Source organism: Arvicanthis niloticus, chromosome 6 (genome assembly GCF_011762505.2).
Source record: "Arvicanthis niloticus isolate mArvNil1 chromosome 6, mArvNil1.pat.X, whole genome shotgun sequence".
In the NCBI taxonomy this organism is placed as follows: Eukaryota; Metazoa; Chordata; class Mammalia; order Rodentia; family Muridae; genus Arvicanthis; species Arvicanthis niloticus.
Window position 1 is genome coordinate 63443664 of NC_047663.1, and position 26008 is coordinate 63469671.

General features: G+C 46.7%; 1 protein-coding gene across 3 annotated transcripts in view; it reads right to left on the bottom strand.

The window, feature by feature from the left end:
- The window catches only part of Larp1 (La ribonucleoprotein 1, translational regulator), an 88998-nt gene that overhangs the window by 43437 nt on the left and 19553 nt on the right, over positions 1-26008 (bottom strand). Inside the window, exon 1 of one of the 3 annotated variants that reach the window (XM_034504902.2) lies at positions 8404-9041. The exons of 1 other annotated variant lie outside the window; for it this stretch is intronic. In XM_034504902.2, the coding sequence (XP_034360793.1) occupies positions 8404-8758 (355 nt within the window). In that variant the 5' untranslated portion in view covers positions 8759-9041. Of the gene's footprint in view, positions 1-7791; positions 7929-8403; positions 9042-26008 lie in introns of those variants that run through there. One more of the 3 variants, XM_076936803.1, reaches the window with a different exon arrangement.

A 26008-nucleotide genomic window follows, 5' to 3' on the forward strand; every position in this document is an offset into this window, starting at 1 on the left:
CAGGTTCCTGCACACTCTCAGTTAAACTCAACCTTCAACTACTGGTCCTAGTACGTGAGTGCCATGGTTTGAATATAATGTCCCCTACAGGCATGGCACAATTTTAGTTAGGAGATTTTAGAAATGTTTCAGGAAGTGGAGACTGAGCTGGAAGTAGGTGACTGGAAATGTATCCAATCCTCAGTCTCTGTTCCCAGGAGATGGTAGTCTCCTCTTCAACAGACCCCTCTTGCCCTACGTTCACCCTGTCTCCTGCCAAAGTAACCTAGTCTCAAGACTGAACCCTCTGAAACCTGGAGCCCAAACACCTCCCATCTAAATTGTTCTGCAAATGAAAGACCCTGCAAAGGAGGATTCTATCTTTGCGGCTCCTTCCAATTTTAGTAATTTCCATTCTCTTAAAAGAGGAGGAAAACTGAACACCAGGGCACAACTACCAGAGTAGAGCTGACAACTAGAATCTGGGCTGAAACAAAGCCCACCTCCTTAGGTCAGCCTTCTCAAGACATTTAGCAGCCTCTCCGAGACTACAAACTCCCTGTTCCTGAGCACAGCTGATATTAATTCAGTTGAATTTAGACATGTAGAAAACCATACCTGGGAATGGCTCAGGGACTGTGCTGCAAAGTGGCTGGGAAGCAGTATAGCATGAGGCTCCTTTTTGTAATCTGGGAATTGTAGTCCAAAGGATCAGACATGAAACCCCAAACCATTTATCTTAAAGCAAAAAGTTCTGCCAAGGTCATCTTGTAAAAGGAAAAATCTGACCACATTTCTTTTCACTTAAAATCCCCTAAGGCTGCCCATGGACTTCTGCTAAAATTGGGACTTGACACTCCTATGAATCAAGACTACCCACCTTTTTACTTGGCTATACTCCAACCACAGGGAATTCAGCTCCCTGGGCCCCACCCTGTTCTCAACCTAAAATGAAGTGAGCACAGGCTTTGCTGAGCAACCTCACTCACCCTTCCCTTGCCAGCTCAGCCCGGCCCCCAGCAACTCTGAGCTGAACTGCACAGCATGCCTCTGCTGCACCACATATGCTCTTCCCACAGGGTACTTTCTTTCACACTGAACTTTAGGTGCACGTCCTCCTGTCTACTATAGTATCTTCAACATCTCACACATAGCAAACCCACAAAGCACACCACCCATCTACCTGCTCATCAGTATGTGTTCCACCAAGCTGCCATTACAACCTGTCAGCCTTGACTGTAGTGCTAGGGACAGCTTAACCAAATAGAGACAAAGCTAAAAATGACAAAGCAGGGTCAGAGGGAGGGGATACAGTCCAGGGCCAGGGTTTCTAGACTGTGCAGGGTGGTCTGAGAAGGCCTCACCATGACATCAATCCAGAGGAAGAACAGTCTGAAACCAAAGGCCCACAGCAAAAGCATACCAGATACACTACAGTCACTCCTGGGAAGGAAGAAAGTGATATATATGGGTAGGGGACTCAGCTCAGGGAGTCTTAGGCCAAGCTAAGGACTCTTTTTCTGAAAAGCCAGAGGGGTCTGAGCAGAAATTAACAGGAGACAGGAAAGAAGCTGCTGGGACAACCTAAGTTCTACTTCAGACACTCAGAGTATAAAGAAGTACCTAGATCTAGAAGCAGTTTTTAAGGCCTGAAAAGGATTGTAGTGATGAACTGGATGTGCCTTGACAGAAACAGTGCAGGATGGCCTCAAGTTTCTCTGAACACTTATAGCTGCCAAACCTCTGAGTCTGTTTTTTATATGGGAATCAGGTTAAGGAGCATCTGCTGAGAAAACAACTGTTTTAAAGAGTAAGACAAACCTAAAAAACTATACTATACATCCTGGCTACTGTAGGATGCTGCATGCACGAATGGGCCTTTCTCTCTCTGGTAGTCAACAGCAATTCACACAGTACCCCAGATGAAGATGACCTTCACCACTGGGCCAGCTTTACATAATTCACCAGGCCAGCCCTTCCCCACACCTAGAGCTCAGCCAGTCCAAAGACTAAGCTAAATGACAAAGGTGTCACACACATCAAGACTGTCTCTATTATTTCATGGAAAACCCTCAGGGAGACACCTCAAGTCAGCCACCACAGGAAGTTTATTCTCAAAACTCACCTGACTCGTGGCTACTCATCCCCCTTTAGAAAAGGCAGGAAATACGGTCCCCACAAGACAATCACCTCAGTCTTCACAAATCTAGTTATGGAATGCATCTTCTGGCTGGGAGTCAATTAATCTTGTGTGGGATGCTATGCTACCAACCAGATCCTCAGAACTTTGGCAGCACTGCATGAGTCCTAACTGCATGAAGAATGGAGAAGTTAGGCAAGCTAGGAAGGAAGGCATAGAAGACAGGAAAGAAGTACTCTGCCCAGATTCTAATTTAAATTTCTTCAACTTCTCCCTCCACTTCATTAGCTGTTATCAAAACCTCAGGCCTATGGGCTAGAGAGATGGCTCATCGGTTAAGAGCGCTGGCTGCTCTTCCAGAGGTTCTGAGTTCAGTTCCCAGCAACCTTATGGTGGCTCAAAACCATCTGTAATGGGATCTGATGCCCTCTTCTGGTGTCTCCGAAGAGATCGACAGTGTGTTCATATACATAAATAAATCTTTAAAAAACAAAAACAACAACAAAACCCTCAGGCCTAGAAGGTTAAAGTCACTCTCTCTCCTGGCCACTTCCCTGGACCAGCCAACAGAGGTCTGTGAGCTTGGACTGAAACCCTTCCAGAGCCCCAACACCTAATTACCCCTCTGATCTCCTCTTGGATTTTGTGAACAAGGCACTCCCATCTGCCCTCCACTTTTAAGAGGGCTTTGTGGTTTGGGGCACTGCTCCTTCTCTCTCTGCTTGTTTCCCAGGGAAGAGAAAACAACAGCGGAAAATGCTGACTCTGGCTTGGGGCCCACTTCAGACCCAGAGGGGTAAGCAAAGACTTAGTCTCTCAGGAGGTTCAGCATTCAAGAGAGCTTGTGACTACCTGGTCCCCAAGAGCCAGAACCACTTCCCCTCCCCTGAAAAAGAATCCTAACTGTGCCTTCTTCAGAAGAAAAAGTGACATGGACAAGGGTGAGGAGAGTCTTAATCCGAATTTACTCAAGCTGTACTAACAGCTCTTAGTGCTCGTTTGCAATAACACAACACAACCAACAAAGTCAAAACAAGTGGATGACCATATACTCTTAACAAACAGGGTAACTTCCTAATAGAACCTAAAATGATCAAATGTCCTCATTTATCATCAAAAGGACTTCTTTGGGAATCTGTCTGCTAGATCTCATTCTAGCCCAAGCTGACTAAAACTCTCTGTCTCAGTATCTCTGTAATGGGAGCACAGACATGAGCCACCACACCCTGCTTCAAAACATCTCATGGTCCTGTTTGTTCAAATGGAGATCCAAACAAAATTCGTTACCATGCATGACTGGACTGCAACCTTTTCGTCTTTAACATTCCCTTTCTAAAAGTCTGCTTCTTTACTGATAACAATTGTTGTACAGAATTTCTCATTAAACACTGGATACCTCAGTTGGTCACACACACCTTTAATTCCTGTGTTTGGAGGTGTTAGGATGGGGACTTGCAAGGTCATCCTATTTTCTCAATGCATTGTGGGTGGGAGGTATTTCACAAGTGCTGTTATGAGCTTTCTATGACCATACAATAAGGCCACTCACTCCACCACATGCCCTCCCCAAGCTACCAACCTCAGTTAATGAAACCAAGAGTCTCTCTCCAGCCTTCATGGGGCTTAGAGTCAAGACAGAAGTTCACAATCACATAGGCAGATTTGAAGACACAAGTACTTAAAGCTCCGCTTTAATTTTGTTTTGGTGGGTGGAGTGGGCTTGGGGTTCTAACAGGAAGAACAGTTTGAACACTGGAATCTGAAAGACATTGAGATCTAACCTAATTCCCTGCAAATTAAGAAATAAGTCAGAAAGACTACTGCATGTCAGTGGGACTGAGTGGGGTTAGGACATGATGGTAACTATCACATGAGTAATACTATTTTCTATTTGTGTGTATGGTCAAAGTACAACTTGCAGGTATCAACCACGTGGGTCCTGAGGATCTAACTCAGATCATCAGGGTTAGGTGTCGGGTGCCTTCATCTGCTGAGCCATTTCACTGGCCCCACAAAAAAAATAATTTTAAACAATGTTTAATACGGGCAACATTTATGAGCTTCTACTGTATCTAACACATGTAAACATTTACCACCTTCAATTCTCACAGCGCTCCAAAACCATTACCATTATCCTTCTTTAGAGGAGTAAGTTTATAATAGCTCAGAGAGGTACACAATTCCAAGATTATCCAACTTAGAAACTTAGCTAAGGCCCAAAAGTGTACCCAGTTTCCAGAGTCAGAGCTTGAAGACCTAAGGATGCTGAGAAGCCCTAGTGATAACCAAATACCATAGCTGCAGGGGAAGAACAGGGTCTCAGGACACCATCAACTAGCTTTGTATGTAACACCGGCTGCTATGACCAGCTCTATTTCAAAGAAACTCACAAAACCAGAAATGAAGCACTAAGTCTCAGATTCTGTTCCCAGTTCAGGCACAAGTTTTCTCAATATACCCAGTGAGAGGCAGATACACAACAAACTCACACGGGCCAGGTACGTGAGCTCCTGTGAGTTCTTCCCAGGGTGAGAGCATGCAGAACTCACCATCATCATACTACATTCCAAGGCAAAAGTAGTCATTTCATCTAGGCAATGATGGTGTACCCTTCTTATCCCAGCAGTCAGGAAGCAGAGAGGTGGGGCATCTCTGAGTTCAAGGCCAGCCTGGTCTACAAACTGAGTTCCAGGGCTGTTACTCAGAGAGAAGGGGGGTGAGGGGCCTTAATACCAAAGTTTGGTAAAATGGCTCAGCAGGTAAAAGCACTTGCCACCTAGCATGACAACCTGAATTCAGATCTTAAGACCTGTGTATGATGGAAGGAGAGCTCTTGTAAAATGTCCTCTGACAGAGCTGGGCAGTGGTAGCACACCCTATTGAATAGCAGCAGGCAGAGGCAGAAATAGGTGGGTCTCTGAATTCAAGGCCTGTGGTCTATATAGTGAGTTCTAAGTCAGGCAGGGGTACTACTCAAGAGAAACCCTTTCTCGGGAAAAAAAAAATGAATGAATGAATGAATGAGTGAATAAATAAATGTCCTCTGACCTCCACACAGCACACAAAAAAATAAATGGAAGAAGAGAAAGAAGACAATGGCGATGAATGTGCATGTATTCACTTTCCATCCATGGCCAATCAAGGGAGTTTTTTTTTTTGTGTGTGAATTTTTACTGTTAGGGTGAATAAAAAGGTATTTGGTTGGTTGGTTGTTTTGTTTTGTTTTGTTTTGTTTTTCATAAGGAGTATCACCATGCCATGAACTCTCAGTCATCCTTCTGCCATGACCACCACTCTGCTGGGATCACAGGTGTGAACTACCAGGTCCAGTTCAAAGGTCAACTTTAAAGCAAACTATTTCTTGTGGGGTGTTAAGCTATACACAAAAACAAAAGATGTGCATTCTCTACCTTCTTTTCACAAGTTTTTTTTTTTTAAAGACCCACATAAAAGTTCCTGTAGTTCTCATAATCTCTTAAACCAGATAGTGTGGCACATCCTTTAATCCCAGCACTTGGAGGGCAGAGGCAGGTGGATTTCTAAGTTCAAGGCCAGCCTGGTCTACAGAGTGAGTTCCAGAACAGCCAGGGCTACCCAGAGAAACCCTGTCTTGGAAAAAAATCCAAACCCCCTCACCAAAAATAAATAAATAAATAAATAAAAATAAAAAATAAAAAAATAAAAATAAAAAAAAAATCTCCTAAGTACTGAACCAGCAGTTCTTAAGCTGTTTCACAGGGTTCATCTGAGACCACCAGGAAACATAGATATTTATGTTATGATTTACGGCAGTAGCAAAGTTACAGTTATGAAGTAGCAACAAAAATAATTTTATGGTGGGAGTGGGGGTGTCACCAGGACATGAGGAACTGTATTTAAAGGGTCAAAGCATTTGGAAGGTTGAGAAGCACTGTTATCACAGTGAAGGCTCACCACTATCCCGAGAGGCATACACATCATAAACTAATCCCTGTTGTACAAATGGGGAAAGTGAGACTGGCTCTAGAACCTATGCATCTCTTCCCACGAGGGCACTCAAGATTGAGAGGGGGTGTGGCTGGAATAAGGGTAGATAATACTGTTAGGGAGAGTGTCCGAAAGGACAAATCCCCAAACTTAAAACCAAGAGGGAAGGACTGGGAGGAATGAAGGGGAAACTGCAGTAGGGACATAATATATGTATGAAGAAAAGGATAAAACTCTGACTAAGGAACAACCACACACACACACACACACACACACACACACACACACACACAAAGGGGGGGAGGGGGAGAGAGTGTGTGAGAGAACAAGCAGGGGGTGGGGGGCCTAAAACCAGGTATGGTTTAGAACCAGCCTTAAGTAAGTTCCAAGCCATCCAGGGCTACATTAAGCCATGCCCTCACTCCCCCTTCCCAAGTACAAACCTAGGACTTGGAAGTTTAAACAAGATAGAAAACCACCACATGGAAGGGAAGAGAGGGTAAAACATATTTTATTACTAGTTACTGCTTGTGTCCCTTAAAAACTAAAACACCAGCATCTGAGCCAAAAGAAGGCTAAAAATAGGCATTTGCAGCAAGCTTTGGAAAGCTTAGCTTGCTTGAGACACTCATTTCTGTACACTCCCAAAAACATATGCATCACAGTACATAAAAATCCCAAGACCACACAACCACTCCACTGGTGTCACATTTAAAGATGTCCAGGCTGCAAATAAAATCAGAACTGAAAAAGGACCTACAGATGCCTTTGGCTGAGGAGATAAGGCCACCACCTAACCTTACCAGAAAGACAACCCAATCACAGAATTCACTTTAAAAAGCACCCAGATCCTAACGAGCTTAAACTCAGAGGCTACTGGATTAATTCTGGTAGTGTGTCAAAAGACTATTCCAAAGATTCTAAACCAACTGACAGTCACTCTTATTTTAAGATTCCAAAAAACAAACAAAACACTAGAACAGAACAGATACACCATACCTAGAATGTGTGCTTCGGTCACTTAAATTGAGTTTGGCTTTATACGGAGGAAAAGTTGAGATGCCAGGCAAACTGTCTTCTTCCCACGATCAATAACTCCAATGACGCAAGCTATCAAGGGCCCCTGGCTTTACACAAAATGCCAGCTCAGGCACCCAATCCTGCCTGATGTCACAGCTGATTTAAACCCACAAGTCAGGTTCACCAGTAGCTAAGTGCGGCGAACTGAGTGAACAGCCTCATTTAAACTTCTGAGGAGTGCGGCTCCAGAGGATGATTATACCTCTGAATTTAAAGAGGGGCAGGACCAAAGAGCGTCTTAAAGCTGATTCCCCCACTCTGTGGGTGGAAAGCGAGGATATGAAAGAAAATGGAGGTTTTAGTACTGCCCCTTGCATAAGAGGATTCTGGAAGGGAAGGAGAAGAGGGAAACTCTGGTACTACAGCACACCCCCACACACACACAACACCCCATGTGCCCTCTTCCTTATGAAGCAACCCTAAAAGAAATCGAAAGGGCAACCAACATGCTGCTTTCCCCCAGGACTAGGCCTACACTTTGCAGCAGTCTGGAACCTGAAAGCGGCTAGCTCCGACTTCCTTGGTGCCCAGTTTGGATTAAGCAACCTCACCGAAGCTCCAAAGGAAGTTTTTCCTTTTTCCTTTTTTTTTTTTTTTTTTTTTTTTTTTTTTTTAAGTAAAAGTACCAGGACTCCGACGGTCAAACTCAAGGGCCATGCTCACTACGAGACAACCGGGAGTACCCAGGCGGAAGCTGTCCCCGAGTGGTGCGCCACTAGATGCCCACGCCGATCGCGCCCGGCCAGGATTCCCTAGCCACCTCCCGCCCGGACTCAGCGGGGGAGGGGAGCCCCGCGCGCAGCTCAGGCCGGCGAGCGCTGCGAACAGTCCTGGCACGGCGCATGGCGCCCAACTGTCACCCGCCCGCCCCGCACCGGCGCGGCCACTCCCTCGCCGCCACACACGCCCCTCGCGTCGCCGCGGGCCGCCACCGGCTCCGGGGCACGCAGGGGACCGCGCTCCCCACTCCTCACCCGGCTCCCCGAAGCACAAAGTTGCAAAGTTCAAAGCCAGGCCCCGCTCGGAGCCGTGACACATGTTCACTGAACACGCACTCTCGAGGCGCCGACACGCATAGGGAACGAACATAGGGCACACCGAGCGGCCCCGCCCGGCCCAGTCCGGCAAGCTAGGCCCGAGGCATGCCGTTGCTACCAACCGCTGCGGCTCCGGTAGCCCCGCTCTGAGGGAAACGCCCGCGTCACTGCGCGGGCCAATGCCGCGCCGCGCAGACCCACCTGGAGGCGGCTGTCCGTTCACCGCGGCCGGCGGCGGCGCGTGCTTCGTCCACGGGTTCACCTTGGGCGGCGGTGCCTCCACGAAGTCACGCCGGCCGCCGTCCTCGCCGTCGCTCCCCGCTGGGGCTTCCGAAGCTGCGGGTGGCCGCGGGCTCTCGCGCTCTGCGCCGTCGCGGCCAGGCCTGGCGCAGGCTGGCCGCGGCCTGCGGACGCCGCCGTCGGGCTCACCGCCGCCGTCGCCCGGGCCCGACTCGGCCTGAGCGTCGGGCGCCGGCTTCTTCCTCGCCAGGCCGTGCTCGTCGGCCTGCAGCAGCGCGGCGCCCGCCGGCAGCAGCGGCTCCACTTGAGTGGCCATCTGCGCGGAGGGGCCGGGCGCGCCGCGGGTCCCGCTCGAGGCCGCTGGCGGGGCGCCGGGGCCCGGGCCGCGCGGACGCGGAGCGGCGCGGACGGGCGGACGGTGAGCGGCGCGCCGGGCAGAGGGCTCCGGCGCGCCTAGCCGGCCTGGCGGACCTCGGTCCGCGGCCTGCGTCCCCCCGCCCCCGGCCCGGGGCGGCTCGGGGGGCTGCAGTGGTGCGGACGGCCCGGGGGGGAGCGGCGCGGAGAGCCGAGCCAGACCACGCGATCCGCGGCGGGCGGCGGGCGGGCGCGCGCCTCCCGACGCGGCGCGCGAGGGGCGGGGACGGCGCAGCAGTGGGCGCGCGCGCGCAGGGCGGAAGGTCCCGCCCCGGCCCCGCCCCCGGCGGCCATTCCCGTGGCGCGGCGAGCGAACGGGGGCGAGCACGTGCCTGATGCAACTCTGGAGGGCGGGGGTGGGGGAGGAGTCTTAAAGGGCCAGCGCCCCAGAGTAGATGCAGGTGGAGCACATGGGACCGGGCCACGCGGCCAACCCGGCCTACTAACGCTGGTGACAAGGGTTGCGGGGCTCCGGGGAAGGGGTCTTTTAGTATGTCAGCCCTGACTTGGCTAATGATGCAAAGGAGTTTTTTGGCCGCCCCTTGTGTGTGGCTTCTGGCCCCACTCAGGTGACCTTGGCCCAGCTGCAGGCTGGCCAGGGCACTGGTAATGGGTCCAAGGGAGTTCTTACCCCATAGGGGCAGCGAGCGCCTCAGAAAGAGAGCAGAATTCCGAGTAGTGCCCACGGAATGCAGGCCGTCGAAACCTAGTGTTTTATGGGCAGGAAATGGCTTTTCTTTCAAGTAGCATGTGTTTTTTCTAAAGAATTATTTAGAGTGGAGTTGAACCGACACTTAATTGGGGGACTCAGAAGGCTCTGAGATTTGTATCTTAACCCTGACCCCATTGCAGTTTGGGTTATCTGCAGTAGTCACGTCCACTTCCTGGGTCTCGATTTCTCTATTGTAAAATGAAGGAACCATTTATGCCAGGCGGTTTCAAATTTCACTGTCATTGGTTCAATAAATATTTACTGACTTCATGCTCTGGGGGCCTGCAAAGTTCTTAGAAAGGTCTGCCAATAAACCAGGCCAACAAGCACCTGTCCTCCCGGAATTTACACTGTAAGGTGGGGGAAGGCACAGTAAACAGGAGAAACAAATACTGTCCAGTAGTCACTGCGCTGTAATGAAGTAGACAGTATTGGCTTTTTGGTTGGTTGGTTGGTTAGCTGGTTGGTTGGGTTGGTTTTTTTTTTGTTTTGTTTTGTTTTTTGTTTTTTTGTTTTTGTTTTTTTGTTTTGTTTTTCAAGCAGGGTTTGTTTTTGTTTTTGTTTTCTGTGTAGCTCTGGGCTCTGGCTGTCCCAGAACTAACTCTTTCTCTGTGTAGACCAGACAACTAGACTTGCTTCCGACATAACAGAGATCCTTCTGCCTCTGCCTCCCTAGTGCTGGAATTAAAGGGATACAACACCACCACCTGACTGAGATTGGCTTCTTTAGTTGCTGAGGGAAGGTTTCCTTGAACTCAGATCCCAGAATACTGGAAATACGAGAAGTGTCAGGGACTAGATGTAGAAATCTCAGAACTGAACAGCCTGGACCAGACCGTTGGCGAACTCTCTAAAAGAAGGATTAGAAAACCACCAGGTGGTCTTCTGGGTGGAGGGCAAGGCTTCCTGAAAAGACACTTAGAGACTAGACACTGGTATTGTGGATATCAGGAATACTGAGAAAAGTGTTTATAGCAATCCGACGTCCAGTTCCAACTCCAGTCTTTGGCCTGCAAGCCTGGAACAGCTCTCTACCTTCCCTGATAGCCCTTCCCTCAGAGGAAAAGTAACGCCTGACTAAGTAGTCAATGAGACAGCCAAGTGCCCCATTATAAGACATAACACACTAAAGTCAGTGCTTGAAGAGGTACTGAGGAATTTACTGTTTAAAGGGAATAGAGGGGCTGGAGAGATGGATCAGTGGTTAAGAGCACTGACTGCTCTTCCAGAGGCCGTGAGTTCAACTCCCAGCAACCACATGGTGGCTCACAGTCATCTGTAATGGGATTGGATGCTCTCTTCTGGTGTGTCTGCAGAGAGCAACAGTGTACTCATATACATTAAATAAATAATAATAAAAAATAATAAAGGGAATAGAGAATCTAAGCAGTATTTTTGTTGTTTTTTGTTTTCTGTTGTTGAGACAGGGTTTCTCTGTGTAGCCCTGGCTGTCCTGGAACTCACTCTGTAGACCAGGCTGGCCTCGAACTCAGAAATCCGCCTGCCTCTGCCTCCCAAGTGCTGGAATTAAAGGCATGCGCCACCACTGGAACTCACTCACTCTGTAAACAAGGCTGACCTGGAGCTCACAGAGGTCTGCCTGCCTCTATCTCCAGAGTGCTGGGGCTAAATGCATGTGCCACCACCGCCTGACTTAGGCAGGGTTTTACAGAACTGTGGCATGTCCACCCTTAGCCAAAGAGCACCATTCTTTGAGTGCACATTGCCACCAGGGTTCACTTTTAGTTATTGGTAAATACTTTCTTTCTTTCTTTCTTTCTTTTTTTTTTTTTTTCTTTTTTTTCCTCGAGACAAGGTTTCTTTGTGTAGCCCTGGCTGTCCTGGAACTCACTCTATAGACCAGGCTACCCTCAAACTCACAGAGATCCGACTGCCTCTGCCTCCCATGTGCTGAGATTAAAGTCATATGCCACTAACTAATTGGATGTAGAGGGGAGATATGCCCTGATACAACTTCTAGGCACAGCAGGGTTTTGTGTAGCATATAACTAGCTGGCTTATCTACCCATCTCTCAGCATCAGTGCCAACAACAGTGGCCAGGTCCTGCTGCATGTGAACTGGGGCTCTGAGATGGCTACTCTGGGCCCTGTTCTGGGCCAGAGAGGGATTGGATGGGGAGTGGAGAAACTCAGAACTTGGATCCTTTAGGACTATCCTGAACTAGAGATACTCAACCCTGGGAAGGTAAGCCGAATAATAATTTCATCTTCTTATTTTGAAGATGAGGACACTGAGGTTCAGAGATAAAGTTCCTTATCCAAGGTCATAAGGCCAGTCCATGGCAGAACCAAATTCAATCAATTTTCTTACATTCAAATAATGGAGGGCTGAAAAGCTGGTGGTAGTGGTGCCCACCCTTTATCCGAGCACTCTGGAGGCAGAGGTAGGGAAATTTCTGAGTTTGAGGCCAACCTGATCTATAGAGCGAGTTCCAAGACAGTCGAGGCTACAAAGAGAAACTCTGTCTTGAAACAAACAATAATAATAATAAATATAGGGCTAGAGAGAGGGTTCAGTAGTTAAGACCACTGACTGTTCTTTCAAAAGACCTAAGTTTGGTTCCCAGCACCCACAAGGTGGCTCACAACCATCCATAACTACAGTCCCAAGGAATCTGACATCCTCCTTGGGCACCAATGTGGTACACAAACATACTAAAAGGCAAGGCACTCAGACACAAAATAAAATAGAATCTTAAACAAAGAGCAAGGTAGTACATGCCTGTAATGCTGAGATGCTGAGGCAGGAGGATTGGAGAACATTTGAGGCTAGTCTGGGCTACAGAGTAAGTACCAGGTCAGCTGGAACTGAATAACAAGACCTTGTCTCAAAATAAAAAAATCAACATACAGAAGGCTAGTACTGTAACTGGGCTTCCTATGTAGCACCACCAAAAAGGAAGGCTGGGGAAAGGAGCAGGGTTGTAAGACAGGAGCTGGAGCTGGAATCTTAATCCGGACTCCCCGCTCCCCCAGTACTAAAGAGTGAATGTAGGTCTCTTCTTGCATGCTAAGCACATGCTGTACCATGCTACCACTGAGTAATTCAGGCTAATGATTCCAGTGATGTTTATTTTATTTGCAGTGTTAAGGATCAAACTCAAGGCCTTGTACTTTCTACGCTCAGTGCTTGATTACTAAGCCCTCGTCCACAGCCCAGACCTCTGGTTTCTGACATACTCCAACATTCTGAACACAGGCACTGTTTTTTCCCCAAATACTAGACAGAACCAAAAATTAATACAGATCCTTTCTCTTTTCTCTTTTAGAGCCAGGCATGTTAATACGTGCCTATAGTTTTTAGCATTCAGGTTGTGAACCAGGGAGATCGGAAATTCATGGTCAGCCTTGTCTATTTTTTATCTATAGCCTAGATTACCCATGTCAAGAAAAGTGAAAACACACAGTGGGTCTAAATACCTTTATGTAGTTAAATATGTATGTTTGCTCCTGGTGCTGAGAACTTTCTGAACTGAGTCAGAGTTGGGAATGAAGACCAGGGAACTAGGAGATAGTCTGATAACCCAAGCCCCTACTCTGGAACTGTGGAAGCTTTTGGGAGTCCCCTTAGCCCAGGACCATTCCTTGGCCTTATTTTAGAGCTAGGGAGGAGTACAGGGGAAGCTACCGTGCCTCAGCTCATAGCACACTTGCTCATGCAAGAGCACTGCTTTCATTATTTGATTTTGTGTGTGTGTGTGTGTGTGTGACAGTTTCTCTGTATAGCTCTGGCTGTCTTGGAAATCATTCTATAAGTCCGGCTGGCTTCCAACTCAGAGATCTGCCTGCCTCTGTTTCCTGAGTGCTGGGATTAAGTGTGTGCTATTTGATAGATTTTTTTTTTAAATAGATTTTTGATGTATATAGTTGTCCTGCCTGTGTGTATGTGTGTGCCGTATACATTCTGGTACCCATGGGGGCCAGAAGAGTATGTCAGATCCCCTGGGACTGGAGTTACAGATGATTCTAAGCCACTGTGTACATGCCAGGGACTGAACCTAGGTCCTCTGAAAGAGCAGCAAGTACTGACCCATCTCTCCAGCTCCAACCATAAATTTATAATCCTCCTGCCTCTGTTTCCTAGGTCCTAGGATTACAGGAAGGAAGGACCTCCACACCTGGCCTTGAACACACGGTTTTATCCCTCTGTGAGTTTAATTTTCCAAAGGACCTTGGGTTTCTGGAAGAAATTGTGCTGAGCCACTCACTTCCTCTGGTAGCTCTTGGGTACAGTACTGCCTATGCCAACATAGGCATATAGGCATGGGGGGGGGGGTAAGATGGGAAAAGACCTTGGCCAGAGCAAACAATGCCAGCTGGGGAGCATTTCATTTTCCAGCCCCAAAAGCCTCACAAGCTCTCTGGTACATGCTGTGTAATGACTTCAGCTCCTGGGAAGAGGGGCTCAGCTGAGATCGCCTCTGTGACCCATCATGTGAAGGGAGGTGGGCAAAAACATTGTCATCATCACACCTAACTCTGGGGCAACCATCTTCTACCAAGTAGGACGATGATGCACCCCAATTTCACATGAAAGAGGCTCAGAGTTAGGGTGAGTTGGTTTGCAGTAGAGAAGAGCTAACAGAAGGCACCAGCTTTCCATACACTTGCCCTTGATTCTGCACCTGGCACCAGCCTCCCTTCACCTCATCAATTCTACTTAAGCAAACTCTTCTCCATCCTGCCTTCCACGGTGGCCTCAGGAAAGGTCTCCTGTATCCCAGGCTGGTCTCGAACTCACAACAAAGCCAAAAGTGACCTTGACTTTCTATTCCCCCTTCTACCCATTGAGTACCAAGGTTATATAGTCAAACAGCACCACAACCAGACCACACTTCACACAAGTGATAGGGACTGAACTCTGAGCTTCTTACAAGCTACATTGGCAGCCCATGCTCACCTCTGGGTGGAACTCCAACTGGCCACCCTACTGTGTGAGGTTCACCACACAGCCTCAGGCTGCTCTGATGGACTTTGACAGGTCCCACCTCTGCTCAGAAGCTTGGTGTTCTTCCCAGCACAACCTGATCCTTGCTTCTCTATCCCATTGTCTTCCTTGTCCCTCCCTCTCTACCCTCCAGCAACAGCAAACCACTCTGGAGCCAATAAGGAGAAGGAGAAGCAAAAGATAAAGATATGACAAGGAGAGTCCATCACACCTGAGTCAGAAAGGCTCTCATAAACAAACAAACAAACCAAAAAAAAAAAAAAAAAATGAAGGGAAGAGAGAGAGGAAGGGAGGGGGAGAGGGGGAGAAATATGTTGGCAAAGATATGGGAAGAAAGACCTGTTGAGTATAAACTACTGTAGCCACTGTTAGCTGGTGGTTTCTGCAAAAACGTAAAATGAAACTATTATTATGATCTAGCTATAGCTATGACACTCCTGGATACACATATCAGGAAATGATATGTCCACCGACAAAAGGGATGAATGCATACCCTTTGTGCATTACAACACTGTTTTTATAGTAGCCAAGACTTAGATTAGCCTAGGCGACCATCAATAGGTGAGAGCATGAACAAACTGAGTGGGAACACAATGGACAATGATCCAGCCTCAAAAAGAAAAAAAAAACAAAAAAAAAACAAAAAAAGCCACACCAGGCAATAGTGGCGCACACTGTTAATCCCAGCACTCGGGAGGCAGAGGCAGGTGAATCTCTTGAAATAGGGAGACCAGCCTGGTCTACAGAGTGAGTTCCAGGACAGCCAGAGCTGTACATAAAGTGGGTGAGGCTCCATTTACATAAAAATACTGAGGACAGGGCAGGTGAAATGGGCTGGAGGGTGAAAATGCTTGCCAGGAAGCTTGACAATCTGAGTTCCATTCCCAGATCCCACATAGTGGAAGGAAAAAACAGACTCCGTGCAAGTAGTTCCTGGACCTCCACGTGTATGCGCCACGGCATGTCTATCTACACAAAAAACCCACCAAACTTAGAAAATGACAGATACAGAAGAGTACTAAAAAGGGAAAAGACAATCTATAGGACACCATGGATTATTAGGGACAGGGAAGGGGTCTTGGTGGCAGGAGAGGTAGAAAGATGGGTGGACCTAATATCGATTAGACATATATGCTCACTACCATGAGGCCTGATCATTTGTACAATCCTGATGATAATAATTAGAAGGAAGAAGAGGAGGAAGAGGAGGAGAAGATACAGCCAGGGAGATAGATGTCTTAGAAGGTAAAGGTGCTTGCAGGTGAGACTGATGACCTGAGTTCATTCCTGGGAACTGATTGTGATTGAAATCCTCTGACCCCCATCTATACCCAGTAGCACCCTCAAGAGAATGCACACACAGAGAAAATACGTAAATGTGGCTTTAAAAACAGAAACTGTAGCAAATATGGAAAGATAAAACAGTGGACTATTCACTGGTTTCTCATAAATGCATACTAACAATGTACCAGGCACTTCTAGACCCCAGAAATAAAAGTACAATACATAGATATCCCACGTCAGGAAGCTTTCCATGCTCTCCCCTTTGGGTCTCACTTCACCCCATATGACAGGGCTGATTTTGTATATAGCCCTGGCTGTCCTAGAACTTGGTCTGCAGACCAGGCTTGCCTCAAACCCAGAGATCCTCCTGCCTCTGCCTCTGGAGTGCTGGGATTAAAGGTGTGCACTACCACTGCCAGGCAAAGGTTCATTTTTATTGTTTTGTAATTGTGTGTGTGCATGTGTGCACACATGAGTGCAAATACCCCAGGAAGAGATACTTCCCAATGACATCAGCCCCACCCTCACCCCATGCCCGTCCAGAGCTGTAGTAGTTATAAGGAGTTGTGAGACACCTGACATGAGTATTGGGAACTAGATGTGGGTCTTCTAGGAGAACAGAATATCCCCTTAACAGCTGAGCCATGTCTCTAGTGCAGGTCCCTTCTCTTGACTGATGTGATTACAAAAGAGTGGCACTAGGCCTGGCTCTAGGCTCAGCTTTTCCCCTTGCCCGTTTCCTAGTTACAGGACCTCAGTAGTCCCTTTGTTTCCCCAAGTTTTACTGTTTTCATATATAAACTGGAAAGGAAAGAAAAAGCTGCGTGTGGTGGTGCATACTCTAAATCCATGCCTCTGGAAGGCAGAGGCAGGCATATCTCTATGGGTTCATTTCACAGTGAGTTAGGGAGACTCTTTCAAAATAAAGCAAAACTAATCCTTTGATAGAATTCTTTCTGCCTCTGAAAAGATTAAATGAACCACTATTTATAAGTTTCCCAGTCCCCTCTGTTTCCCTCTGTTTCAGTTTTCTTGTCTGTAAACGTTTGATAACAGCATCTACCTGGAGGGTTACCACAAAGATCAAGGAAACCAAAGAATGGGAAGGCTGGGAATAGCATGTGAATGTCAAGTCAATGCCCACTGGTACTGGCCCCACAGGCATGTCTTGCTTGGCACATACAAGTGGTGTGGCACCCAGGACCTAACACGTGCTCTACACAGGCTCCACCTCCCAGATGCACATCAGGCCCCACATAACATTTTAATTTCAGAAATATTTTATAGGGCTGGTGAGATGGCTCAGTGGTTAAGAGCACTGACTGCTCTTCCAGAGGTCCTAAGTTCAAATCCCAGCAACCATATGGTGGCTCACAACCATCCATAATAAGATCAGATGCCTCTTATGGGGTGTCTGAAGACAGCTATGGTACACTTACATATAATAGATAGATAGATAGATAGATAGATAGATAGATAGATAGATAGATAGATAGAGATAGATAGATAGATAGGAACATTTTATAATAAATTTTTTTAAAGTCCTTTTTAAAAATTACATTTACCAGGGCTACATAGATGGCTCAGCAGTTAAAAGCCCTTCCTCCACTTGCAGAGGGCCTGAGTTTGGTTCCCAGAACTCAATTTGTGTGGCTTAGAACTACCTATAACCCCAGCTCCAGGGGATCCAAAGTCCTCTTGCAACTTTCTCAGACAACTGTATACATGTGGTATATATTCACACAGACAGACACACATAAGCATGAATAAAAATAAATCTTAAAAAAGAAAATGAGGACTGGAGAGACGATGTCTCAGCTGGTAAGAGCACTGACTACGCTTCTGGAAGTCCTGAGTTCAATTCCCAGCAACCACATGGTGACTCACAACCATCTGTCATGGGATCTGACATCCTCTTCTGGTGTGTCTGAAGACAGCAACAGTGTACTCATATATATAAAATAAATAAATAATTCTTTTTTTTTAAAAAAAGAAATATTATTCATGTGTACCTGTGTATACATGTGTGCGTGCATGTGTGTGCACATTTGTGTGTCTCTGTGTGTGTGTGTGTGTGCGGTGCATGTGTGTGTGTGTGTGTGTGTGTGCCTGTGTGTGTGTCCATGTGCACCATGCTGCATGTGTGGAGGACCAGAAGGCAACCTGTAAGATGTTCTTCCATCATGTTGATTCTGGGGATCAAACTCAAGTCATGAGGCTTGTCAGTAAGCATCTCTAGCCTGCTGAGCCATTTGCCAACCCAGTATTTTCTTAATTAAATTTAAATATGGATGGATGGGTATAGCACACAGTAGTGACCCTTTGGTCTTACTCTCCTCTGATGTTACTCCAGCCCACTGCCCTCATTCAGATCCTGGCTGACAGCATGCCTTTAGTCAAGAGGTACAAGTAGGTCTTTGGAGACTAAGGTGGGGGAGGTGAGGACTCTAGGAGACAAAAACAGGGAACAGGCAGGCTGGGGAGCCTTCCTGAAAGCAGCTGAACTTGGAGAGAATTTGAAAATGTGGAGAATTTGTTTCAACTTTAAGCGATTCCTTGGAAGGAGCAGGGGTCTCCAGACCTTGGCAAACTAGAGGGATGGCTCAGAGCTTCCCTGACAAGGCTTCCTAGACCTTTGTGTTGATAGAGGTGAGGAAAGATGCAAACTGACCTTTTATCTTGTTTGAGCTGTGCCATCCAGGAGGTCCAGTCAACATACACATCTAGTGTCAGTTTGTGGGCAGACTGTCATCTTCCTGCTCAAGAGTGTCAGCATGGTAGGGTGAGGCTGTGAGGGTGTACTGTCACAACCCCAAGTATGATGTCCTACATCAGTAACAGGATAAAAGACTAACATCTATTCTGTCACTGTGAGCCAGAGACTGGGTAAGGACATTTCTATGTTGAGGGCAGAGCCTAATAATACAGAGTATGAAGAATCATGAAGATATGGTTCATCAGTGGACCCTCTGGAGAAACTTAAGGTGAATAATGGAAAATAGCTCAGTGGTAGAGCACTTGTATAGCACGCTCCAATCTCCGGGTTAACGCCTCTGTACGACAAAATACATAAATTAATGAAATAAAAATGTTAAATGAGTTGTTGCTGGAGGAGGTCCCAGGACCTTTAATACCAGTGGCAACTCCTTAAGTAGTGACTGCAGCGTTCCCTAAAGCCATGAGCCATAGAGCAGTTTTCCTACATTCCCCAAACCTGCATGGGAAGCACTGGCTCGGGTCCACACCCAGCCTTCCCCTGTACAGAGGGAGAGCTCTGTGTTTCTCCTTTGTTCCGGTTGCTACTTCCAGTGAAATCTAGAAAAAAAAGTCCCTTTTCTTCATCTGAACTTCAACTTACATAGTCTAGAAGTAGCTTCCCTTCCTAGTTGTCTTCTTTTAAAAGATGTATTTATTATATGTGAATACATATTGTGACTCTGTGTGTATGTGTGCATGTGTGTGTGCGCGCACGTACCACATGTGTGCCTGATGTCTGTGGAGTCAGAAGAGGTATGGGATCCCCCAGAACTGGAGTAACAGACGGTTGCCATGTGGATGCTGGAAACTGGACTCAGGTCCTCTGCTGGACAGCCAGCTCTCTCTCCCTTTTTTGTTTTATGGTAATTTTTTCTTTTATCTCTTTTTTTCCCTTTTATTTATTTATTTATTTATTTATTTATTTAATCTTTTATTTTTTTAAGGCAGGGTTTCTCAGTGTAGCCCTGGCTGGCCTCCAACTCACTGAAATCCCACCTGATGCGATCTCTCTCATTTTAAAAAACTTGGAATCACACCTAACCTGTGCTAGGTTGTCACAGAGTTACATAGCAGCTCTCTATTTTATTTATTTAGTTTTTTTTTTAAACTTTATTGTTTATTTCGTGGTGTGTTGTGTATGAATGCATCTGCTGTGCTGCCCCTGTGGAACAGAGGCTGGCCTTCAAGGCTTTGTGCTCTCCTTCCCTTACATGGTTATTGAACCCAGGTCCTCAGGCTTGGTGGCAACTATCTTGCAGGCCCTGAGTAGCAGTTTCTGGGGAAATCTTACTCCTGTGGCATCCGATCCCTGAGGGAACATAGGGTTAAATAATATTTAGCATGCCTCTGGTGTAGAGCCCTGCTCTTTTCCATTCATGGCAATGGCCTTTGATCCCAGTAAGGGGAGGAGAGCTTGTGGTGTGCTGCAGGCCACCTGAGAGCCTGTGCCTGTGAACTGCATGAGGTCACACAGCTTGCACATTCCTGGGTACTTGGATCTCTATGTCCACCCCAGATACATGAAGGAAGAAAAAACTGCCAATGAATGTGAGTGGCCTAATTCCCACTTGGGTAAAGTACACAGAGACCTGCTTACAAAAGCAGAGTGAAGTCAGGCTCATTTGCATGGGTAGTTGGGATTGGTATACCATTGTTTTCTCCCTCCCTCGCCTGCTCCCCCTTCTCCCTCTCCTCCCCCTCCTCCCCCTCCTCCCCCTCCTCTCCTTCTTCCCTCTCCTCTTCCCCTTCTCTTCTTCTTTCCCTCTCCTCCCTCTCCCTCCTTCCTTTCCTGTCTCTCCTTTCTGCCTTCAATTTCTTCCTCTTTCTTCTGTTTTTTTTTTTTTTTTTTTTTTTTTTTTTTTTTTTTTTTTGTATGTTATGTTTGTTTTGGTTTTTTGTTGTTGTTGTTTGGTTGTTTTTTTTTTTGTTTGTTTGGTTGGTTGTTTTTTGGACACAGGGACATACTATCTAATCCTAGCTAGTTCTGAACTCACAGTGATCCTCCTGCCTCAGCCTCCCAAACGCCCAGTTTATAAGTCTTGAAAAAAAGCCCTCCAACAGCTTCCTATTACAAGAACTGACTCCAGGCCCTGGGCTTGGTTATACAAGCCTATAATTCTGGCACCTAGAAGGTGGAGGCAGGAAGGTCAGATCATCTTCATCATCATCTACCCACCAAGTCTGAGACCACCCTTGGCTACTCAGACCTTGTTTCCAAACAATTACAACAAGCAGATCTCTCACAAACAGCAGTCAACTTCAGACTTCTTCTCCTGTGGCTTATCCTGCCAGTGAAGGTCCAGGAGGCTCACCCCAGGTTGTTCTCACTCCCTGTACCCTTGCTATATCTACCCTTCAAGCCTCAGTTTAAACAGCTTCTCTCAGGCAGATCTCCCTAGAATGGCTTGGCCAGGATACTCCTTGTTCTTCATAGCTAGATCACAATGCAACTTTGTGTGACTTCCTGCCTACGGATGTTCCATGCTTCCCTTGGCATCCCAAGTACCAAGCCAGGTAAAGGTAGGTTCTCAGTATTTACTGAATGACTGTAATGTGGCCTTGTGGCTCTGGACCTCTGCATCTCCGTATATGAAATGAGATGGATGAAATACCTGTCGCTCAGAGCGCAAGACTCTCTGCTGTGTCTCTGAGACAAATACCTGGACCTCAGGCCCAGAAACAGTGAAGGTGCGCTGCATTTCTGAAGCAAGGCCTCAATACCCTGTCCTTTAGCATCTGCCTTCTTTTCCTCAGTTCCTGGGCAAGGTCACCTGTCTCCCCACCACTACCTGGTTCACTGAACCCTGTGCCAAATAGCAAAGAGCTTCCAGGTGGGATGGACTGGGAAAGCCCAGGGCATAGGGACTTATCTGAACCATCTTCAACTGAAAGGCTGGAATCTTTTGTTTAGTTGTTGTTGTTGGTAGTGGTGGTGGTGGTGAGACAGGATCTTACTTTGTAGCTAGCCTGGAACTCACTATGTAGTCTAGGCTACCCATGAACTCACAGAGATTAGTGCTGGGGTCAAAGGTATGTGCCACCACATCCAGCTAAGGCTAGGATATTGTGAAGTCATCAAATCCTGCCATCTCTAGGTCAAAAGGGACCTTTGGGTCATTTGGTCTACTCTGCCTTAAACCTAACTGCCTATAAACAGTCTTGACTCCACACAAAGTACTCAGACGTGTGCCTCGTAGCCTATATAATCTGCCATCTACTTTCTTTGGAAAGGTTTTTCATCAGTGCTGTAGTGTATAAAGAGGCAGGGCAGTGAAAGGGTGAAGGTCCAGGGCCCAGGTGTACAGCCTGGCTGCCCAGGTAGGACTCCAACCACGCAGGCTGACATACTGTGTAAGCTGGAGCCTGTGGGGAGACTTAGAGCTCTCTGTGTCTCTGCTTCCTGTCTGTGAAACAGAGAAAATGGTATTGGAACACTAAGCAGTGTTTACATACAGAAGGAATGTCTCCCCTGTTAGATGCTATCTGTTGAACGTTGCCTTTGTTTCTAAGGCCCTTGAATTGAGATGCTTTCTGGGTTGGTTGGTTGACTAAAGGCAAAGTGGAACCCAGTCCAAAGAACCGAGAACTGGTGTTTAGACGTTGGGATGGGGGTGCCCCAGCTGTACACACCTTCACTTCCTTTTTCAGAGTTTCAAGAATCTCATCTGAATATAGCGGGGTAAGGGCAATCCTGTCTCTGCTTCCTGCACAAAGCCAGTGAGTAGATCTAATACAAAATGGACAGGAAGGCTTTGGAAGTGAGTATCACACGCCTTGCCTCTGGAAGCCCTAGCTCTGGGAGCGCACCACACTAGTTTTAGACAGCAAAAGAGCTAATCTGGGCTTGGCCAGGTGGCTCAGAAAGTAAGAAACTTCCCAACAAGCCTGAGGACCAGAATTTGATCTCCCTGGGACCCACATCAAGGATGGAGAGAACTGAGCTCCAGGAGACCTACTCTGCCCTCCACAAGTGAGCCGTGGCTGAGCTGTGGCTGAGCTGTGGCACATGTGTTCCAGGCCAGCCAGGGCTATAAAATGAAAAACTGCCCCAACAAAAGGAAACAACAACAAAGACAGGGTTTCTCTGTGCAGCCCTGGCTGTCCTGAAGCTCACCCTGTAGACCAGGCTGGCCTCAAACTCAGAGATCTGCTTACTCTGCCTCTTGAGTGCTGGGATTAAAAGCCTATGAACTAGCTGAGACTCTGTTTCAAAAATACAACAACAACAATGAAATCCATGTGCTCTTTTTTTCACTGAAAGCAGTTGGTTACAATGCAGCCTCATTTGTTAGATTAAGTGTTTGTCATCTTTTTTCTGTTCTTATGCTTGTAAGTAGTCTTCTCTGGAATACCTCAGGAGGTTTGGCTTTGTTCATCTGTGTTCTTTTCTGGACAAGTTTTCTTGCTACTTATCAAAACAACTACAGAAGCTTACCCACAGCCCAGCCTGTCTCAATAACCCACAAACTCGAATAAGCAGAATTCAGGCTTTTGAGGCTTTATTTTGTAGTTAATTCCAAACGTATTGCTAAGAATCCATGTTAAGATTATAATGAAGCCAAATAGTGTTTCATGCCTTTAATCCCAGCACTCAAGAGGCAGAGGCAGGTAGATCTCTGTGAGACCAACTTGGTCTACATGGTGAGTTCTAAGATAGCCCAAGCTACGTGGTAAGACCCTGTCACAAAACAAAACAAAATCATAGTGGCATGTGCTAGTGGGATGGCCAGCCTGGTGACCTGTATTCCAGCTCTGGGACCCACACAGTGAAAGTATAGATGCCTGAAAGTTTTTCTTTGACCTCAACTCATGGGCCATGGCTACTATAACAAATAAGATTATTTTTATTTTGTGCGTATAATTTGTGAACTGCCATGTGGGTGCTGAGAATAGAACACAGGTCCTCTGCAAGAGTAGCAAGTGCTCTTAACCACTGAGCCATCTCTCCAGTCCCTTAAAATTAATTTTTAAGAATGATTATTTTTTTTTAAAAAAGTATGAATCAGCTCATATGATAATTCTTTGAGGTAAGAACCATTATTGAGTCTTTCATCATTTGAGGGGTTTCCAAGGGTGATTCAGTTGGTAAAGGGCCTGCTGTGCAAGCCTGAGGATCTGAGTTCTGATCCCCGGTGGCACCCAGGTAAAAAGCCAGGCCTGGCCTTGCTTGTTTGTAACTGCAGTGCTGGAGTAGGGTAGGGTAGAGACAGGAAGATCCCTGGATCCCAGCCAAATCCATGAGCTCCAGGTTCAGTGAGAGAGCCTGCCTCAAAAATAAAATAAAATAAAATAAAATAAAATAAAATAAAATAAAATAAAATAAAATAAAATAAACAAATAAAAAATGTGGGAAATACAGGACATCAATCACTGGCCTCTATCCACATGGGAGGGCACACATGTGCACCCCTTACACGTGCACACTCGCACACACACACACACACACACATACACACATAGGGCACAAAATTTGCTAACATTTGGGTATGTGGTGTTCCTCACAGAGGAATGTGTGGAATGTTTGGCCCCAACTGGGGTCACTGGTTTGGAGGTGGTGGTTGATTAGCTGGCAGAAACTAGAAGGGTGTGTCTTTGAAGGTTATGCCAGGTCCTGTCCTTTCCTCTGTGTCTTTGTTTCCTGCTCTCCAGGGGGGTGAGCAGCCTCTGTCTCATTTTCTACTTCTACAGTGCCCTGCCTCTGCCTGGGCCTGAATCAATGGAGGTGAGGTCTACGGGGTTGGAGGCTCTGAAACTGTGAGTCCACATCCACAACTCCTCTCTCTAAATTATGCTTTCCCTTGAGTCAGTCACAGCTATGAGAAGCCATCCTGTGGATAAGGAGAGCGAGGATGAGTAGCTTGTGTAAAGCCATTTACAAACATCACAGCCACGATCAAAGCCATAGCAACCACACCCCAGAACCTGTGCTAGTGACAGTCTGGCAGGGCCACTACACCAATGCTATGTCTTTGACTTGTCTTCTTGGTCATCCTTCCCTTCCATAGCCATAGATTTGTGGTTCACTATAAATACACAGTGTGTGTGTTATACTGATCAAGAAATAAGCCACTTTCTCCTAGTATCAGCCGATCTCTCTCTCTTTCTCTCTCCATCCATTTCTTCTTCTTCTTCTTCTTCTTCTTCTTCTTCTTCTTCTTCTTCTTCTTCTTCTTCTTCTTCTTCTTCTTCTCCTCCTCCTCCTCCTCCTCCTCCTCCTCCTCCTCCCCTTCTTCCTCCTCTTCCTTCTTCTCCTCTTCCTTCTTCTCCTTCTTCTTTTAGAAAAGAATCACTGCAGAAGTTTATTTTATTTTTAAATTGCATTTATTTCTTTGTTGGTTTGGTTTTGGACAAGGTGCTGTCAGAGGACAACCCCTTTACCTGATGAGTCATCTTGTCACTCCCTTCCCCTCCTTTTTGAGATAGTGTCTTACTCTGTAGCCCAGGCTGGCTATAAGAGTCCAGGCTGGCCTTAAACACATGCAATCCTCCTGCCTCAGCCTCCAGAGGGCTAGAATCACAGGTTTGAGACACCCTACCTCACTTCTTTTCAGAAATCTTAAACTACATAACACTTTAAGTGGACTCAGACAGAACCCGTGAGTAAGAGCATGCTGGAGAAGCTGGGAAGTCTGAGGACACTCGTGTCCTCTGCCTCTTCAGGTCTCCACAACCAATGACTACACCCATCAACCAGGACCAGCTTCAAGCTGAGGGTAGAGCTGGGAAGGCTGTCAAGTGTGGTAATTACGACGTATAATTTATCTCAAAAGAATGATTTGGGGTATGTAATTAATACTTTGTTCACAGAATTTCTTTCTCTCAGGAGCTCTGAGAGATGTGAAGAATATTTAAATATTTATCACATGCTCTGCTGGAGACAGTCTATGGTTTCAGTAGATAATTAAAATTACTCCCCCTTTGGAATTAAGACTTGCCTTTGGGATGAATCTGATGGTGGCCACCAGACACAGGAATAGGTCTCAGCTTGGGCATTCTGAACATGGGGCTGTCTGGGAAGGACCTCAAAGTGCAGTTTGTGAAAGAGAGATGAACATCAAACCCAATACCAACTCAAATCTCCACTGGTGTTAGGAATCACTAATCTATGCCCCTGCAATATTTCCCATGGAACCTGGACGTCTGTCTCTTAGGCATCTCTTGTTTTGTTTTTTGTTTTTTTACAGAATCACATGTAGCCCAGGCTGACCTCCAGTTCACTATCTAGTAGAGGTTGACTTTCAACCTTTTAATCTTTTTTTTTTTTTTGGTTTTTCGAGACAGGGTTTCTCTGTTTAGTCCTGGCTGTCCTGGAACTCACTCTGTAGACCAGGCTGGCCTCGAACTCAGAAATCCGCCTGTCTCTGCCTCCCAAGTGCTGGGATTAAAGGTGTGCGCCACCACTGCCCGGCCCCTTTTAATCTTTTTAATTT